This window comes from Equus przewalskii, chromosome 4 (genome assembly GCF_037783145.1).
Source record: "Equus przewalskii isolate Varuska chromosome 4, EquPr2, whole genome shotgun sequence".
Classification (NCBI taxonomy): domain Eukaryota; kingdom Metazoa; phylum Chordata; class Mammalia; order Perissodactyla; family Equidae; genus Equus; species Equus przewalskii.
In genome coordinates, this window is record NC_091834.1 from 60,625,752 (window position 1) to 60,645,532 (window position 19,781).

Genomic DNA, 19,781 nt, shown 5'->3' on the forward strand with positions numbered 1-19,781 from the left:
AGTTTCGACACAAGTAACCAGTGTGTCAAAGCATTTACTGTGGGTTATTTCTCTTTGAGATAACTCACAAAGCCCCGTTGGTATAGATACATATATAACTTTTTATGTTAATGAGATAGGCAAGCCCAGTCCACGTCTGTTTCTGAATGAGTACAGACAAGACCAATCAGGTGAGGAATGAGCAGGAGCAGAGTGGGAGGAAGGAGAGTCACCTACACCAAGGGGGCATCCGTCCTCTGCCCCCGCCCCAGCCCCAGTAACTCCCCGTGAGCAGGTTGTGCTATGACAGTCTGTGGGTCCTGTGTAACCTGCAGACATGTTCTGTTGGCCCACTGGTTTTTAAAAATGCTTTTTGAATTAATTACCCACATTTCAAAACTGGGTTTCACACAGAAATCCAGATTTGGGAGCTTTTGGAAAAAAAATGGGAGGATCTGGCCAATACTAGGCTTGGGTTCCCACTGAATAGCAATCAGCCAGAGCTGAGAGGAGGCCTCCCGCCCCAGACCCAGGCCGTCACTCCTGTTAGCCAGGCCCCTCCACGACTTGTGCATCCATTATTTCCTCACCTCTGAGTTCATAGACACAAGTCAGCTCCCTGCCTGCAAGGGATGCTGGGAAAAGGAGTTCTTGGCTTCTGGCTGGGGAGGCAGGACTCATGATGTGAAAAATTCCTTGGGCATAGGAAAAGCGTCCAAAAGATGGCAGATGGCCGCAACAAGACATGTGCACCCCTACCCCGGGAAGGAGACACTTGCAGAACAGTGTAGCAGCATTGAAGCCCCTCTGGGATCCAGCCCATACCAGCCTCCCAGGCCGCTTGATTCTCCCACTTCTGTATCTCTGCTTACATGCTACTTCTTCTAACCAGACTCCTATAGCCACGTTTTTACCTGTTGAAACTGCGATAGCTTCTGCCAGACGTTTATTTCTTGTCCCCCACTCCTCGTGTTTGAATTGATGATGACGTGCCTTAGCACACTGACCCTCTCTCCGGGCACTTATCTACTCCAGCTTTTATTACCATTATTGGTGGCGGTGAAGGTGGCGGTGGTGTGATGATGATAAATACAGCTTCCAATTACGTCTGCTGTGTGGCAGGACCCATGTGTTCTTCATATAAAGGATTTGTTTTAATCCAGATAAGAAACTAAGAATCAAGCATTATAGCTATTTCACAAGTAAAGAAAATAAGACCCACTGAGGTTAAGTGACTTGACCAAGGTCACACAGCAGGGAAAATGAGGTAGAAATAGAACCCAGGTCTGCCTAGAGGTCAGAGGTCTCTCTAGGACCAGCTCTGTCCCCTACATTTGGGCTCTCATGCACAAGTGCCTCTTAGTTCTGTTGAATATCTAACCTGCATTTCCATGCTGTTATTCAGAGTTATTTCATGAGTTGGGAAAAAATAGAAAAGCCTTTGAGAATCTGGCTTTTTAATCCTAAACAATTTTTAATAGGTTGCAGAGCAAAATAACATTTTTAAATGTGTCAGGAGAGCACAAAGCATCAAAGAGCTCATAGGTACAGCCTGTGACTTCCCGGAGCTCTGCATTCTCAGCTGTCAGATCTTAACTTCTCTAGATAATTGCTTAATTATTATATCTGTCAAGAAAAAGCCGTCACCACCGTCAAGTACTGCATATAAAAATATCCTTTAATCCTGGAGCTTGAAAGATCATTCCTGTGATTTCAGCAAGACAGAAGGCCGGTGGCCCCTGGTCATTCTCAGTTTCTTATGGATAAAACTGGATGGGGAGCAAGGATGCTTAGGTTAGGGAGGAGCATGTGGAAGAATTATACTTAGCTCTGTGAGATCCCTTTTACTTGAGGGTCTTTGCAGATATTTTTTAAATCTTTGCAAAATGGAAGCAGAGAAGTAATACAACCTGAATTATACTAAGGTAGTAAAACAAAGAAGTGAGGTTTTGAATCAGAAAGGCCAGGGCTTTAGCTCAGCTCCAGTACTCTTTCTGAAATTTAACAGAAACTACATAACGTCTCTGGGACAAAATTTAGCAATCTATTTTATGGAAACATGAGTCTCTACCATAAGAGTTGTTGAGAGGAATAAATGAAATGATGTATTAAAAGTACCTGATGCAGTACTGAGCACATATAGGATGTTCAAAAAGTTATACGGGGGGCCGGCCTGGTGGTGTAGTGGTTAAGTTCATGTGCTCTGCTTCAGTGGCCTGGGGTTCATGGGTTCGGATCCTGGGTGTGGACCTACACGCCGCTCATCAAACCTTGCTGTGGCAGTGTCCCACATACAAGAAATGGAGGAGGATTGGCACAGATGTTAGCTCAGGGCCAGCCTCCCTCAGCAAAAAAGAGGAAGATTGGCAGCAGTTAGCTCAGGGCTAATCTTCCTCAAAAAAAAAAGAACAAAGCAAACAAACAAAAAGTTACACAGTCAATCTTCATCATTCACTGGTTCCATAGTTTGCAAATCACCTACTCGCTAAGGCGCTTTTGTGATCATTTGCAGAGTGGCAAAAACATGAGTGGCCCGTTGTACAGGTTCCCAGCTGAGGTTGAACAAGGCAACACTCTGCCTTCTCATTTCAGCTCTCATGCTGTAAACAAGTGTCCTTTTCACATTCTATCTAGTGCCATGTTTTTCAAATTTTTGTGCTTATTGGTGATTTTGCTGTTTTAAACGCCCCCGCCCCAAGTGTAATGTTGAAGTGCTGTCTCATGTTCTTGAGTGCAAGAGGGCTGCCATGTGCCTCATGGAGAAGATGTGTGTGTTAGGTAAGCTTCGTTCAGGTGTGAGTTCCAGTGCTGTTGGCCATAGTTCAATGTTAATGAATCAACAGTATACATTAAATAAGGTATCGTTAAGCAGAAACACACATAAAACAAGATTAGATATTAATGAGTTGACAAAAATCTCGTGACCAGATGTTCACAGGAACCTAACCTTGTATTTCTCCTAGGAGCAAAGGTTCAGTATTTGCTAAATCAGTTTCGTGGCAACATTATAGAACATTGCTACCACGAATAAAGAGAATTGGCTGTATTCTATTTAGTTCCTATATTAGATTGGTTCAATAGTAGTAGCTATAATAGATTAACTCCAAACTCTCCATGGCTTGATGGTCTTCTCCAATGATCAGCTCAGGCCCCTCTTGGGAACTTATATGGAAACTATCATGGACTCTTTACCCCCAAAACTGAACTTATACATATATTTTATATGGTTTAAACTTCTTATACAATTTTAGGGGATTCTTAACCCTGATGAAAACAGGCTGGTACCATACATCCAGCAATTGCTCTCATAGGTACATGCCCAAACGAATTGAAAGCAGAATCTCGAAGAGATGTTTGTACACCAGTGTTCCCAGTAGCACTATTCACAATACCTAAAAGGTGGAAGCAAGCCAAGTATCCATCAACAGATGAATGGATAAACAAAATGGGGGGGATACATACAATGGAATAATAAGGAATGAAATTCTGACCCATGCTACAACGGGAAGGAACCTTGAAGACATTGTGTTAAGTGAAATAAGCCAGATGCAAAAGGACAAATACTGTGTGGTTCCGTTTATTTGAGGTACTAGAATAAGCAAATTCACGGTGACAGAAAGTAGAGTAGAAATTACCAGGGGCTAGGGGAAGAGGAATGGGAAGTTATTGGTTAATGGATACACAGTTTTTGTTTGGGATGAAGAAAAAGTTCTAGAAATGGGTAGTGGTGATGATTGCACAACATCGTGAATGTACTTAATGCCACTGAATTGTATACTTTAAAAATGTTAAATGATAAGTTTTATGTTAAGTATATTTCACGACAGTAAAAAAAAAAAATCACACTGATAAGAGGCTGGACTTTGGAGCCTGAGAAGCCTGGGTTTCGATCTCCAGTCTACCGGTTACTAGCTAGGTGTGACTTTGGGCAGAGTGCTTAATAACTCTGAATGTTGTTTTCCTTACCTATAAAATTGGGAATAAACTACTGACCTTAGAAGATTGTTATGGAAATTAATGTCATCAGCCTGTTATATAGTAGCCACTATATAAAAAGGTAAAGACAACTAACATATATTAAGTAAGCAAAATCCAGTGGACTATATTAAGAATAAAGCACCATGTGACATACTTGCTTTTTACCTCTAGGAGATAAGAATATTAACATGGAGTAATATAAATTCCGTCAGATTTTAAAGTTAAAGAAACGGAGACACAGACCTTATCCTGGCCTTCTAGTGACTAAAGAGACAGAAGGAACGCAAAATCTCTGCTGTCTAAGTCTGATGCTAATTTCTGTTTCTGCTTAAATTATTTTTAGATCCGTGTATAGGTTTTCCTCAACTTGTAAACTGTGGGATTTTTTTTAGTACAGGTTATAAGCCTTTGCAGTGTGTTTTGATATGGCTTCTAAAGCACATGTCCACATCCACACACACACACACATTTATCTGGAGATTAGACGTCCTACGGCAGTAACTGTTTGAAACTTAACTGTATTTGCAGAATTGTTCCAAAGAGCCCTCTGTGCAGCAAGTACCAGATATAAAGTCTATGCAGAGGAGAGGTGGCATGCCCCCCCCCCACCATGATTGTATAGAAATAACAATACAGGAACAGCAAGAAAAGGGTTGACAGTAGAGAAGGATCAGGAAAATGACTCATGCCCCGTGTAAGCCTCACTCAAGATTGACGTCATGAGCAACGCTGAACCTGTGACATTCAGTAAAGGTTACGTTTCGTTGTGTTTGCTCTGCTTAGGAAAATGGGAGTATGAGCAGAATATTTTTAAATTGCTTCAGAAATGATAAAACTAAAAGTTTAATGGTAAAGAGTAGAATTCAGTTTTTTGGAGAAATCATTGTGGAATGAGATGTTGCTCTTTATGTAGTCTATATTGAGACGCAGATAGCTCAATTTTATCTGTTTCATCACCTAATTCTCTCTAAAATCTGGCTACTTCTTTCAGTCTCCAGCACTTGACACAATGCCTGCCTCACAGTGGGCACACAGTATTTATTGAAAGAATGAATGGACAAGCGAAAGTATGAAATAGCTGTAATATGCATGTCTGCATGACATATATTACGTGTGCATGAATAAAGACATCCAAGTTTAAAACTCTCCCTTTTCTCTGTTTCAGAGCAGAAACCATTCTCTTGGGACCATTCATAAGCAAGGGACACCAACACTGTGACATATGCCAGTGCCACCGCCTCCGCCACCACCTCCTCCTCCTCTGCCTCCGCCTCCTCCGCCTCTGGGGGCTCCTCCCCCTCCCCCACCATCAGTGCCCCCGGTAAGACCTGTTTTTCAGTCTGGTTTACTGTCGCGCATAAGCTGCTTTGAATACACTTAAGCAGAAGGTTTTAAATGTTCAGAACAAGTCACCTCCTAGCTCTGCTATGACAGGTGGCATCTTAGGTAGCTGGCCCTAGCGGCTCCAAGGTCTGATTCCAAACCAGCCAGCCTGGGTATTTCTCTCCCTGTTTCTTGGCAGCTTCCACCGTCTACCTTAGTATCTCCTACAGACGTCTCCATAATTTTTCTTCCAATTCCTGCTGCTCGATTCAGGCTTCCCAAGTCTTTCTAAGCAATGCTTCCACCTCACTGGAAAGCTCAGATGAGAAGACAGGCCGTGCCCAAGTGCACAGTCAATGAGGCGTGCTGCCAAGTCAAGTTCCAGTGCGTAATCTGCATGGTGATAATGATAGCTTGGGTTTCAGTTGCCTGTTTCTGGGCCCAAGTAAGAGAAGTGTCATAGGAAAATCTCTAAATGAAATTTCCCTATCTACATAAGACTGACGTTAGTCTATTGCAGTTTGTGTTACGGAATACTCTCTCTTGGTTTAATAGTTTGGTTTGGGTTTAGAAGGAGAGGCACAGAGGGTGGTTATTTTGCTTTAGAATAGGGGTGCTCATCCCTGGCCCCGCTGACATTTGGGGTCAGGTAATTTTTGTCATGGAGGGTTATCTTGTGCATTGTAGGATGTTCCTTGGTCTGTACTCACTGGATGCCGTAGCACTCCCAATTGTGACAATCGAAAATGTCCCCAGTCATCACCAAATGTCCCCTGGGGGGTAAAATCACCCCCCTACACACACTGTTTTAGAATGTTAGTGCTTAATGCTTACAGCAAACCTTTCCTCTGGGGAAAACCTGGAGCATTTCTCACACCCTCATCCTCCACGCACTTCAGAGAGCGAGGTCTAGATGGAACCACAGCTCCTGTCTTCAGTGGAAGATGAAAGATACGGATGCCACCGGCGATACGGCACGCAGACGCAGGGCTGCCTAGGGACCATATGAGCTCAGTCGGCAGCAGCCAGGATTAGAGCCTAACCTGCCATCCTCCCCTGGGGCGCACCCCACTCCTCAGATGCATGGATGACAGGGCCATGGGGAGTATTGCTTACGAAGAGAGGGCCTGATGCCCCACCGCCCGGCCACAGGCCTTGGTGAGAGCCAGACTATGCCTAGGATGTCATCCTCTGTGATGTTAGCTTTGCGCACCAGCCATATTTGAAGTGCCAGGGACATAGACCTGCCTGAAACTTGGCCCTTGCCCTTGAAGAGAGTGGAAGAAAGCACATAACGTGAGTTATATCTGAAAGCTCTCTAACCAATATATAGAAAGAATAGGGGGTGGCTCCATGACTGAGTGGTTAAGTTCATGCCCCCTCTGCTTCTGCAGTCTGGGGTTCACGGGTTTGGTTCCTGGGCGCGGACTAGCACTGCTCATCAGGCTATGCTGAGGCAGTGTCCCACACAGCACAACCAGAAGGACCTACAATTGGGATGTACAACTAGGTACTGGGGGGGCTTTGGGGAAGGGAAAAAAAGGAAGATTGGCAACAGATGTTAGCTCAGGGTCAGTCTTCCTTGCCAAAAAAACAAAAAGCATACCTTTAAAAAAAAAGAATAAATATTGAAGTCCCACTGCTGAATTTGACCCCACGAGGGATAAAGGAGATGAATAAAAGAAAGGAACAATTTGTAAGTGAAGGAAACATACATGAAACTATCATATGGCTCTTACACAGACTTGCTAGCACTGAAGAAGTACAACTTACAATAACTTCAAATACCACAATACACCCATAAACTTAGCCAGAATAAATAAACTTGTCAAAACCTATATTGTTGAGGATTTGAGGAAATAAGCCCTTTTAAATATTGCTGGTGATACACAAATACCTGGGACTCAATAAATGTTGAATGAGTCTTTCTGGAGTGTTCTCTGGCAGAAAACAATAAACCTGAATGTGTGATATCTTTTCCCCTAGTAATTGAGGAGTTTTACTTTTGAGACTGACTAGGGGCTGGCCCTGTGGCTGAGTGGTTAAGTTCACGTGCTCTGCTTCCACAGCCCAGGGTTCACCGGTTTGGATCCTGCTACCTATCACTATTCATCAGGCCATGCTGAGGTGGCGTCCCGCATAGCAGAACTAGAGGGACCTACAACTATGTACTGGGGGCTTTGGGGGAAAAAACGAAAAAAAAAAGAATTTAACCCTGAAGGAACCCAAAAGAATTTATACAAGAATGTGCACAGCAATGCTATTTATTCTAGTGAAAAATTACATCTTAAATGGTTTATGAGAACTAAATGAAATGTATTATGTCATGCTGTTAATTAAAAATTGCATTATGCCATAGTGTTAATTAAAACTTACATTTATAACTGTGCTGATTATGGAAAGTAGATATGGAATGATGGATTAAAAACAACACACATTTTGTGCATAATGAAATCAACTATATATGTAATAAATAACAAAGATCAGAAGAGAATTTTGAATGCTGATAATAAAATATTAAATTTCATTAGGGAAGGCTTTCTCTTTGAAGATGCTTAAATTTATAACAAACAAAATAATTCTACAAACAAACAAAATAATTCTACAAACAAACAAAAATAATTCTACACTTCGTTAATTTTTTGCATTCCTAATTTTTTTTTTTTTTTGCATCTATCTCGTGGAGGAACAGATCAATTTAGGAGGAAAATAGCCATGTAAATTTCAATATTTCTTAGAACACATTTTTCTGCAATCTGAGAAATATATTTACAATCCATATTAAAGGCAAAGAATTAACATCCTTAATGTATAAAGAGCTCTTGCATATCAGTATGGAAAGGATGAATAGAAAAACGGGCACAGGATATGACCAGGTGGAAGAAATACACGTTTCAACCTCACTACAATTGCATAAACACAAATGAAAATAATGAAAAACCATTTTCATCTATCAATTTGGTGATGGTACTTTTTAAATGTTGGCTAGAGTGTTAGGAACTAGGCTCTTATAACTCTTAATGGGAGCAAAAGTTGGTATAATTCCCTAAAACACAGTTTGTTGATATAGATCATAACCCTTTAAAAAATGGATATACTCTACGACTCAGTTTCACATCAAGTAATTTTCTTTAAGTAACTAATCATAGATGTACAGACATATTTAGCTGTAGGATATTAGTGAAAGCATTATTTGTAATAGCAACCAAAAAAGAAAAGAAAGTAAGTTTTTAATACCAGGAGATTCAATAAATAAATGATTATGCAGTCCACAAAATGGTATACGAGGCAGCCATTAAAACCCCTATCAAAATTATTTTGTAACTTCCAGTGTAATGATTGACTCAGGCCAAGATCATCCATAAAAGCTAAAACACTTAGTGAAAGGTTTTTGAGGAACAGGATGTCCACAGGATCCCAAGTAGCACCCAGAGATTACTTCTAATTGCAGAGGAGAAAATTTACCTTTAAAATGGATCAAACTTAGTGTCACCTGTAATAGAATGACCTCATATCACAAGGCTTTTACTGTGATGCAGCAAGAAATACGTAGCTTCACCCAGCATCAACCTGCCAAAAGTGAATGTCCTCTGGGCAAGCACTGGCACACATCCAGCACATGGGACCTTCTACAACAGAGATTGGCAAACTAGAGCAGAGCCCACGGTCCAGTTTTTGTATAGTGCACGAGCTAAGAATGGCTTTTACATTTTCAAACGCTTGAAAAAAATCAAAAGAATAATAATATTTTGTGACACATGAAAATTATATGAAATTCAAATTTTAGTCTGTAAATCAAGTTTTTCTGAACTGCGGCCATGCTCATTCACTTACGTATTGTCTATGGCTGCTTTTGTGCTATAGTGGCAGAACACCAATTAAACAACTTGTTATTCCCCCAAAAAAGAATTCCATTCTTCTCGCTAGTTATCCTGTATTTTTTTTTTTTTTTAAAGATTTTATTTTTTCCTTTTTCTCCCCAAAGCCCCCCGGTACATAGTTGTGTATTCTTCGTTGTGGGTCCTTCTAGTTGTGGCATGTGGGACGCTGCCTCAGCGTGGTTTGATGAGCAGTGCCATGTCCGCGCCCAGGATTCGAACCAACGAAACACTGGGCCGCCTGCAGCGGAGCGCGCGAACTTAACCACTCGGCCATGGGGCCAGCCCCTAGTTATCCTGTATTTTTAAAGTTATACTCAATTATTAGTATTGTATTTTGAATTTCATCAATAAAAACTGGGTGAAAATTTGTTTTCTCTTTTGTTTTATAGTACTTACATAACATCCATGATTTTGCCTTTTGGCCCACAATGCCTGAGATGTTTACTGTCTGGCCCTTTACAGAGTCTTTGCCTACGCCTGTCCTACAAGATAGCTGACATCATTCAGCCTTCCTTTCATTAGCAGCAGCCAATGATCTTGGTCTTGTCAGGGAGGGGGAAATTTCCCCCTAGCCCTGTTGAGTTCTTTTGGCTAGTCTAACAACTAAATTGACACAAGACATATTAACAGGAGAAAAAAAAATTTAATTTGTACATACAGAGTTCTCATAGAAATGGGACCTGAAGAAATGACCAAAGCAAGCAGCTTTTGTACTTTTTAGACAGAGAAACAATGAATTTGTGAGAAATTGACAAGACAAAGAAACTTAGGCTTTGGGTGTCTCATTAGTGAAGCATCTAAGCAGAATTTATTTACACAGCCTTCTTGGCCTTGAATTCCCAATCTCTAGCAATAAGGATGTCTCTACCTTCTGGTGCAGGGGGTGGGGAGGTAGCTTTCAGATAGGAGATTTATTTCCTCCTTTTAGGGGGACAGAGAGAGGAAGGTCGGAGTGCTCTTTTTGCACTGGCTGTTTCTCAAGTAGCTTTAATTCAAAATAATCAATATGCCAAAGTGGCATATTTTGGGGCAGCCTGCCCTGAGCCCCAACAGTACGCTTGCATCACATCATGTCCCTCCCCTGCATCACCTTTTAAGGACTCCCCATCACCTCTTAACTGTAGCCCAACCTACCTGTGTGATCTGACCCTGACTGCCTCTCAGACCTCATACTGCGCCTCTCCCCCCGTGCCCCCCGCTTTAGAACTTAACCATAACTGTTCCTTCTGCCTGGGAAGCTCTTTCTGCTCCTCTCAGCTCCGATGTCACTTCCTCAGGGCCTCATTTCCCCATATCCCACACTGGCTTTTATAACACACTTTAAACCCCTCCTACGTAGCAGTTACCAGTTTTTAATTTTGTTTTTCTTTGACTGGGTTCCACATTTTATGTTTTGTGGTCTTTTGTGTCCCTAGTGCCTGGCTCACAAGAGGCAGTGAATGGATGGATGGATGGATGGGTGGATAAATGAATACCTGTGTAAATAGGGATAAGTAATGGAGTTAAACCTCTTTGTAAGCAGTGTCGAGGACTTTAAATATCTATGCTCATAGACCAGCGTGTCAGGATTTATTATATGTAATCTTTGCAAGGAGGGAGCATTTTAGGTGATGTCTGATCCTCTGTAATGAAAAGTGTTCTGTCAGACTTCAGCTTAGCTTTGAAGATCTGCAGATTAGATCGGGGCTGAAAGTTTTTCGTTTTCTCCCTCCTACCTCTCACTTTTCCTCTTCCTACCCATCCCATCCTCGTCTCCTATCTTTTCTTTTTTCTAAGAACATGGTAGGAGAACAGAGAGAAGGGCTGCTGGGGCTTGCTGACATTTTGGCGCAGGCTCTAACGGAAAGCATACAGCCCTCTCCATCTTGTTTCCCTTCTGTTCTTGTCACCATCCCTCTGTCTCTTTTTTTTTTGCTGAGGAAGATTCAACTTAAACTAACATCTGTTCCCAGTCTTCCCTTATTTTGCGTGTGGGTCACCACCACAGCATGGCCACTGGCAAGTGGTGTAGGTCTGCATGCAGGTACCAAACCCAGGCCTCTGAAGTGGAGTGTGCAGAACTTAACCACTGGGCAGCTGGGCCAGCCTCCAAATCCCTCTATCTTTTGAGCTCTACTCCTTTGTCTTATCCCTTACCACTGTCAAAATTGCCCCCATGGTGCATTCATCCACCTATTATTGTTGCTTTGGTTACAGGATGTAACTTAAAAAAACTGAAGAAAATACAATGGATTTGATTTTCGAAATGCAGCAGAATTTTACTGAACATTTGTTTTCAAGTCTACTTTGACCCCTTGGTAATGTCCAAGATGAGAGAATAAACACCTTGAGGGCCTGCGATCTCTGTTTTCTTGCCACGATCCCACAACACTACCTATACAAGAGAAAGCAAATACGTGTCTCTAGCCAGCTGATAAATTCTTTGGAGTCGGGTTGCCCAGGCAAAGCCTGACCATAGGGTCATGTCCACAGCATGTGTGTTCATTTAAAAAGTAGATTTGTAAATTTTAGTAGCATTATTTTTTAATGTTGCCGTTCAAGTTTAAACACCCTAAGGAGGAAACTGGTTCTTCTAGGGAGGCCGTATTTTTATCATTTAAAAACAAAGGGGAAACTGGCCTAATAATGATTTATTTACCATGAAAAGCAAAACTCTTAAGTAGGAAGACACTGCGGTGCTGTATATTTCTGCTTGCCTGTTCAGGGGGTCATGTTTAACAAAATGCTGAAGGGAAACGGCAATGAGAAGCATATGGTGACCCCTCGCTGTTCTGTCCCCTCATTACCGTTTGCCAGAGTCTTTATTTACAGCTGGGAATCAGTGAGATAATCTTTCTCCTTGCAGTCCAAGGATGCAGGATTCATGGGCAGCGTAGACTCGGTGTCAGGAAATACCAGCTGTGGCTTCTATAGGGAGATTTTCTCACCATCTCTAGGATGCAGGAGCTCATGTGGGATAGAAAAGCATGTCAATCTGTGAAAGAAAACGGAGTGGTATCTGAAATCCCCTGAGAGCCTTTTTTGGAGTTTTGTGTTTGCCGTGGTTGAAAAATAAATGCAGGAGTTGGAGGCACTAGGTGGAAGGGGCTTAGTAGAATTGCATATTACCCTATATTCTGCAAAAGGTAATTTGCATGTTTACTGGTGCATTTGGAATAATGAGAGGCTTAAAAAATCTTAAACACTGTCACTCACTTAGATTCTCCTGACACTCTGGTGCTTTGATTAGTGTCCCTAATGAAGGATTGGGGACATTTACCCAGCGTTGACAGTGGCTACGGGGACAAGGAGAAGGCTTTTGCATTAGGCCAAGCTATTAGGAAAGTGTTAAATTGACATTTGGTCTCTGCTTAGCAGTTTGCAACACTACACCCTTGTCTTCAAGAAATCTTAAAAGCTTGCTTCTCCCTCTCTACTTTGCCGGTTTGCACCCGTGAGCAGTAACACTGCTTCAGGGAAAGAACGAGGCCGTCTTTGCAGCCTACATACTTGGTCTGTATGAAGAGAGAGGTGTGGCAGGGTCTGCCACTCATACTTCCAAAGGGCCATTCAGGATGGGATTTAAATATGTTTCTCTTTTCACAGCTGTGAGGTGGGAGGGGTGGCAGGAACAAAAAGGAAAGGGCTTGCAGTGGTGCAGGAGGCAGCGATTACGTGCTAATAATGCCTGGGACTTGGCAAGAAAAGCCTGTAGGCGCTTGTTAAAGGCCTTTATCAAATTTCATAGGAGCCCAGGAGCGTAAGCCACTCTCACGCAGCATCTGAGCTGAAGGATGTGGCAGAAGGATGTGGCAGAAAGGTGCCATGCGGTAGGAGGCCAAGGGGCCATCCTCGAAAGCCACAGCCGTCTCTGTAGCAATGATTACTAACCAGAGCTTTATTGTGCACCGAACCTGCTGGCTCTTTGCCTTTGAAATCTCTTACAATTACAGTGGAACTAAGGATTCCTAGAAAACTGCCAGGGAACCATTCCCCCACACCAGGGCTGTCTTTTCATATGCACACTGTTGTACTTAGGAGGGCCACCGTGCTCTGGAGCCTGGGATCTTTGGGGCCCTGTCCTCCTTCTCCCAAACTGCTCTTTCCTTTCTTGCCATAAAAGAAGAAAAATGACAAGGTCAGATTGCTGCTGGCAATTAGATGTCCAGCCCTGGCCAGGTAGAGAATGCTGCAAGCAAGAGGGGTGGGGGCCCAGACCCTCAGAGCACAAGCACATCTCTGCAGTGGGGTGTTGGCAGCTGCCGAAGTCATGTTTCCTAGAATGTTTAATGAAAAGGCAACGTGAAGGGAAAAAAGTGGGCTGCGTGTAGGTGGTGTGGTCCCACCTCTATAAAACAGAGCAAAACTGTGTGTGCGTGTCACTCCTGCGCTCTCAGATAAAGACTGTAAGGAGATAGACCATATATAACTTCACTGGTTATCCAGGGGCTGGAGGGGTGATTTCGGTTTGCTCTTTTGTGTGATTCTGTATTTTCTCAAATATCTACACAGAGCATGTATTACTTTTATAATGAGAAGAAAAGGTTTTAAAAAAAAGGAATGAATGATCATTTACCAACTGGCTGAACTGGATCATATAATAATAATGTACAATAATAATAGCAGGCGTCTACTGAATTGTGTACCAGGTACTGCGGTAAGCACTTAACGTGGATTATCTAAATTCAGATTTACAACAATCCAATGAGGTGGGGGCACTGATAGTGCCATTTTACAGATGAAGAAACTGAGGCACAGAGAGATTACTAAGGTGCCGAGTGTCACACAGCCAGAAGTGGTGGAGGCTGGATTCCTCCCCAGGCTCTCTGAGAGCCTAACTGCTGTGTGCTCTATTGCTTCCATATGTGTGTACAGGTGGAATGAGTGGTACTGATGGCTATATCATCGAACACTTATGTAGTGCTTATTGAATGCATTGTTCCAAGTGCTTAGCACAGTATTGAGTTAATCTTCACAGTAACCCTTTGAGGTAGGTACTGTTATTCTCATTTTATGGATCAGTTTACTGAGGCACAGAGGGGGAAGTGCCTTACGTGGATCACAGAGCTAGTAAGCGGCAGAGCCATGGTTTGAACGATGGCAGAATGGCGCCAGAGTCTGCGCTCTGTACCACTGAACCAGCTGCCCTTTGACACAGACCTTCTCAAGGATTGCCCCTACCCCTTGAATCTACAAGCCAGGCAGTGAATGGTTTCCCCTTCCGTCACCTAGGACACAGCTCCCAGATTTCTTCCTGTATCTCCAAGCTCCTCCTAAGATTGCTCTTTTGTTTTTTTTTTTTTCCTTTCCTTTTCTTTTTTTCTTTATGATTCCATCATTTCCTCCCACTGGTTTGTTGGGTTTTTTCTCCTTTTAATAGAAACACATTTTGCAGGTTACCCTCTGAATAAAACCCATGGTTTCACAGCAGAGAATCAGCATTAAAGAAGCAGATACAATGCGGAGGAGCTCAGTTTTGTCTTGTCTTTAGTTTACAGCTGGGCTGTTGATGGGCTCGGAAAAAACAGGGTCTCTGCTGTTAGCGATGCTGGGCACACGGTGGGGACAGAAGCCATCATGCAAGTTGACTGAGCTTTTGCTGCACAGAATTAAGCAGTCTCTGCCTCTGAAGAGTTTAGAACCTGAGTCCAGAGAAGGCTGGGCTTGTTGCGGATCACTGTCAGTCATGGAAGTGCTGAGAGAACAATTGGTTATTCCCAGACCAGAACTTCGTACCTTGCATTGCTTCTTTGTTATGTATCTCCTACACGTGGGATCCTTGGAGTCTCATCTTTGAAGGGCCCTCCTGTCCTCTGACTTAGTCACCTTTCATCGTCCTAAGCTTGCTTCTCTGAGCATCCGGCACTGGATGTCTCTTGTTAATGCTTTGAGCTCTCTCCTGAACAGATGAGTCAAGGGATGAAAGGATCTTTGGGCCCGGGAGCAGTTAGTGAGGGACTCCCAGACAGAGAGTCTGTGCCCGGGTCAGCACTAGGCACACAGGAGGCGCTCAGTATCTAGCATTACTTCCTGAACTGATGAGTTACCGTGAAGATGATGTAATTCACAAGGCGAACCCATTGTGAGCTAACCAGCCACGTCTTTGCATCCTCCACCTGCTTAAGCTTGGATAGCCAGAACACATTCTATGTTATGTCCTGTCAGAACACCATCAACACACTCACATTTTACTAAGAAGATTTTATAAAGCAAATGCACTTATATCAGAAGTAGCAAATTTAGGGATAGCAAAAGTTAACACTCACTTGTTATTTTATAAACCATAAAATGTCCTTTGGCACAACCTTCCCCATTCCAATTTGTTATTGTTTTCAAAGAGAACAGACCTTGTGCCTTTGCTTTACATAAAGACATTTAAAAACTCAGGGAAAGCAACACAGTGTACCCATTTTGTACATGGTAGCTATAGATTTCCATTTTAATAAGATCTGTTCACAATGGAGAAGTTTGAATGTGTTTTCCAGCTGGTGAAGGCAGGATTCCACATGTGCCACATACAGTATTTAAAACACAAAGGTGTAAAAGCAGGTTTGTGTCCTACATCATGCGCTCGGCACTCGCTGTGCCAAGCTGTCCGTTTCGGTAGGGAGCGTGGAATGATGCAATGTGGTGTGTTAAAAAACGAAAACAAAAACGTGGGCTTTAGAGCCACACAGATTGGAAACTGCATCCCTGCTGTGCCATTTACCAGCTAGGTGATGTCAAGCAATTACTTAGTAATCTGAGCCGCAGTTTCCTCATCTGTAAATGAGAGTAATGGTGGCTGCTTCCTAGGATACACTGCCCCTAGCGTGGAAGCTCCATGAAGGGAGTGGGTTTTGTCTGTTTTACTCACAGTGCATCCCCGACACCTGAGCAGGGCTGGGCATGTAGTAGGCATTCGGCAAATATGCGTCGAATGCACGAATCATGGGGCTGTTGTATGGATCTAGTAAGAGAGCCGTGGAAGCTGTGTGTATGCAGTGCCTGCTCCGTCAGTGGTGGCTGCTGTTATTCCAGGGACCAGGAAACCACGGGGCAGGTACCAGATCCAGGACTGATAAATTGAGGGCAAAGGCCCCTGCGGCTAGTGTAGGACAGAAGGTCAGACCCCATAGGTCAAGATCAAAGTTGAGAGCCTGAGAATTCAAAGTGGGGAGTCAGGCCAGCAGTCTGAAAATAGTCCAAAAACAGGTAGGCACTGGTTATGACTTGTAGTTTGTCAGGGATTCCGAATCCACTGCACCCGTCCCTGCTCCTGTAGCCCAATGCTGAGGAGCTGAACAGTTTGCCTTCTCTCCTCTGTCGTGTCTTGTACTGAGCTGAGTGGACTGAGTCCATGGGTGTAGCAGGAGGTACTCAGAATCAGCCACAGGTTGGAGCAAGGAGCCCCCAGCTGTGGGACCGAGACTTTGAGCAAGGAGGGAGTGGAGATCTGGGGCTGACCTTTAGGATCCACTCCCATGGAGTGGCGGCCTGGTTCAAATATTTTAAACATTTACAGGAGGCTGTGTTTTCTCAGCTGTTGTTTGGTGGGTCATTTTACAAGCAGCTTCAGCAGTAGCAGACCAAGAGGCTGCCCAAGGGAAAGGCACGTGTTCCCTGGAAGGTTTAATGGTGATGCTCATGTAAGAATTCTAGATTGCCTGGCTCTGAGCTCCTCTCTAAAGCAAAGAAAGATGTTCTTTGGGCCTTGTGGTGGCTCCACAATGCTGAGATTCAGATGCTACGTCTTGGTCTTTCTCTGCCTGGCCCGAACTTTCATTTAAAACTCTGCTGACCGGGAGAATTTGAACACTGACAGGATATTGGTTTAATATAAAGAAATTGTAGTTAATTTTATGTAATGATAACTACTGTTACATTTTTAAGAGCTCTTTCCTTTGATATCATACAATATTGGATATATGTTTTTAATAAGCAGGGATTTGGAGGGAAAAGCAGGTGGGGAAAGAACAAGATTGGCTGTGAGTTGATAATTGTTGAAGCTGGTTGATGGTACGTGGGGGCTCATTATACTACCCAACTTTTGTTAATTGTCCATAATAAAAATTTTTAATGGATATCAACAACCTCAAAATATGCAAAATACAGGTGATATAGCACAAGCAAGGAGGGAGTTATGTAGCATGTTTTCACTAATTCAGATGGATGTTTGAGAGCAAATATTATATGCCTTTTCATTTTAAAAAATAAGACCCATGTAGGCACAGAGCGTCTGTATGAAATTCTCTATGTTGCCTCCTCTCTCTGGTTTCTGTTTTTCTGGGGATTAATGTTAAGGTTTTTAGTGCCACTTCCCTACATCGAAGGTGTCGTCTCTGAGCATTGAGTTGATTTATGGAATGGTTTGCTTTTTCTTCTCCTAAAACTGAGAATTGATACAAGTGACTTTGAATGGTAATGTCAGAGAAGCTGTGAGGCTGGCCACCACCATCTCCCTTGCTACTTTTTATTTAAATAAACCTTGAGACCTAGTGCAAACACCAGATAACAATGAAACTGTTGCATTACTGTTCTCTGACCTGGTACAAGGACGCCTAGCCCTAGCCGGGGTTTTCTCCTCAAAGCACAGAGGACATTGTGGGAATTAGTAAAGGGAGACTTTCCCAGCTGGCGCCTCTTCTCAACAGCAAGGTCACCCAGACATGGAAGAATTGTCACCTTCAGCATTCTCTCCTCTCTGACCGAATGCCTCTTGTGATTGTGTTGCTGAAGGATTCCGGAGGGTGGTGAGGGGAAAGGAACTTTAAAACCAACTCTAAGGCAAAGCGTTTGGATGTGGAGATAGCTTGGAAAGTGTTATGGCTTTGACAAAACCTCATGGGTTCACAAGCAGGTGAACAGTGATTCTCAAGAAGCCAGATCACAGGCATCCAGGGACTTCGTTAAACCTCACAACTGTGAAATACAGATATTTACTCTTTTGGCATCACAGACTGTCAGATTTTCTGGAAACTATTTTTGGTTTGACTGGAAGAAAAAAAATGTGCAACCATGCCAGGGGTCAGATGTTTGATGGGAAGGGAGTGCAGCTGCCCATTGAGGCTGGGTGCACAGGGCAGTGGCCCAGCAAAACCCACAGCTTTAGCTCCAGGGCCCCTTGTGCAAATATAGCTGAGGGCTGACCAATGAGTTAACTTGTTTTTGCCATTAATTCAAAACTATTCTTTAAAAAACGTGCACCAAAAGCTCATTGTTGTATCCAACAGAAAGGATTTTTTTTTTTAAAAAAGAAGCCGGTTGTAAGGGAGAAAGACTCATTGGAAATGTGGCATGTCTTTGCTTCCTTCTTCAAAGGCCACATGGAGATCTAGATGCCCTCACCAGGGGAGCATGCCACCCTTCTTTCCCACCGTAAGAATCACTTTGGAAAGCTAGGATTGGGATGGGGAAAAGGGGAGACTCACCGCCGATAATAATGGCAACTCCAGGGGGCAGAGGGCACTGTGCCTACTGGGCACACCCGTACCACCCGTGTGAGGTGGGAGGACACCTGAGCTGGGAAGGGAAGGCCACAGGCTTCCGTGTCCGATGGAACCTGACTACTGGAACTGGGCAAATCCTTTTAGACCTCATTTTCTCACCTGTGAAATGGGAATGATAATACCCTATGGGGTGGTACAGGACTTAATTGAAATGATGCTTCGAAAATGTCAGCCCAGGGCCTGACACAGACAAGTGTGCCCTTCTGTTCTCGGCAGCCCCTCCATCCCCCACACGTGGGTCAGAACGCAGCCTCACTGGGTGTCACGCTGTTCTCTCCAGGAGTACAGTAAACCCTCCCTCCTCACATTCAGCTATTGCCAGGCCCTCCCTTGTCGTCAGTTCCACTCACCTTAGTGAGGTTTGATCTGTGCCAGGAAAGGCTGCCCTCAGGAGGACACTGAGAGTCGGGTGAGGAGACAAAGGTCGCCATCTCCCTTCTCCCTGAGGCTCTCCCAGAGTAGGGGTGAGGGTCGTTTCCTGGCATCCGAGATTTTCTCTTTGGCACAGTGGTTTTCCCATTTCCAGTCCAATAATCTTCCAGCAGCTTTCAAACTCACACCTCAGCTCCTCTTTCCCTTCTTGGGGCTGTCACTTTAGTCCAACCTTCTCTTCCTTTTTTTGACCAAATATTTCATTGAATCATCAATTCCCAGCCCTCATCTGGGAAAAACCATGGCTGCTGCTCCTCATCAGGGCTGTTCAAGACCACTCCCTCCATCCATTGACTTATGTTAACATGAATAATACCATCTTGTGTTCAAGACACATACATTTTCCATTAGTAACAGGCCAGACTCGGCCTGTTTGGCTTGGACGAGAGCAGTAGTCAAGTGATTGACCTGGAATGCTCAGTGAACTTTATGAAGTTCAGTGTTCTTTGCTGCTGCACTCTGGCACGTGGAGATGAAGTCTGTTGGCGACACCAGCCACGTGCCTGTGCTGGTTAGGCTGGCTCCTAGCAGGAGCCCCAGGAGCTGAGCTTCCTGCACATCTGCCTCACCTGTGCCCTCTGCGTAACCTTGGACTTCTCTGCCCTTCACCTCTCAGGCCACAGGATGGGACCATTCTACAGGGAGAGCGGGGGCGGGGGCGGGGGTGTGGCCACTGTTCATTTCCTTTTTATTTCATTTTGCTGTTGTATCGTTTCATTTT

General features: G+C 43.7%; 1 protein-coding gene across 2 annotated transcripts in view; it reads left to right on the forward strand.

Annotated features, from left to right (window-relative positions):
• WIPF3 (WAS/WASL interacting protein family member 3) overlaps positions 1–19,781 on the forward strand; it is a 90,010-nt gene that overhangs the window by 18,687 nt on the left and 51,542 nt on the right. For both annotated transcript variants that reach the window (XM_070616125.1, XM_070616126.1), the window contains one exon: positions 5,123–5,278. In XM_070616125.1, coding sequence (XP_070472226.1) covers positions 5,180–5,278 — 99 coding nt within the window. In that variant the 5' untranslated portion in view covers positions 5,123–5,179. The remainder of the gene's footprint in view (positions 1–5,122; positions 5,279–19,781) is intronic.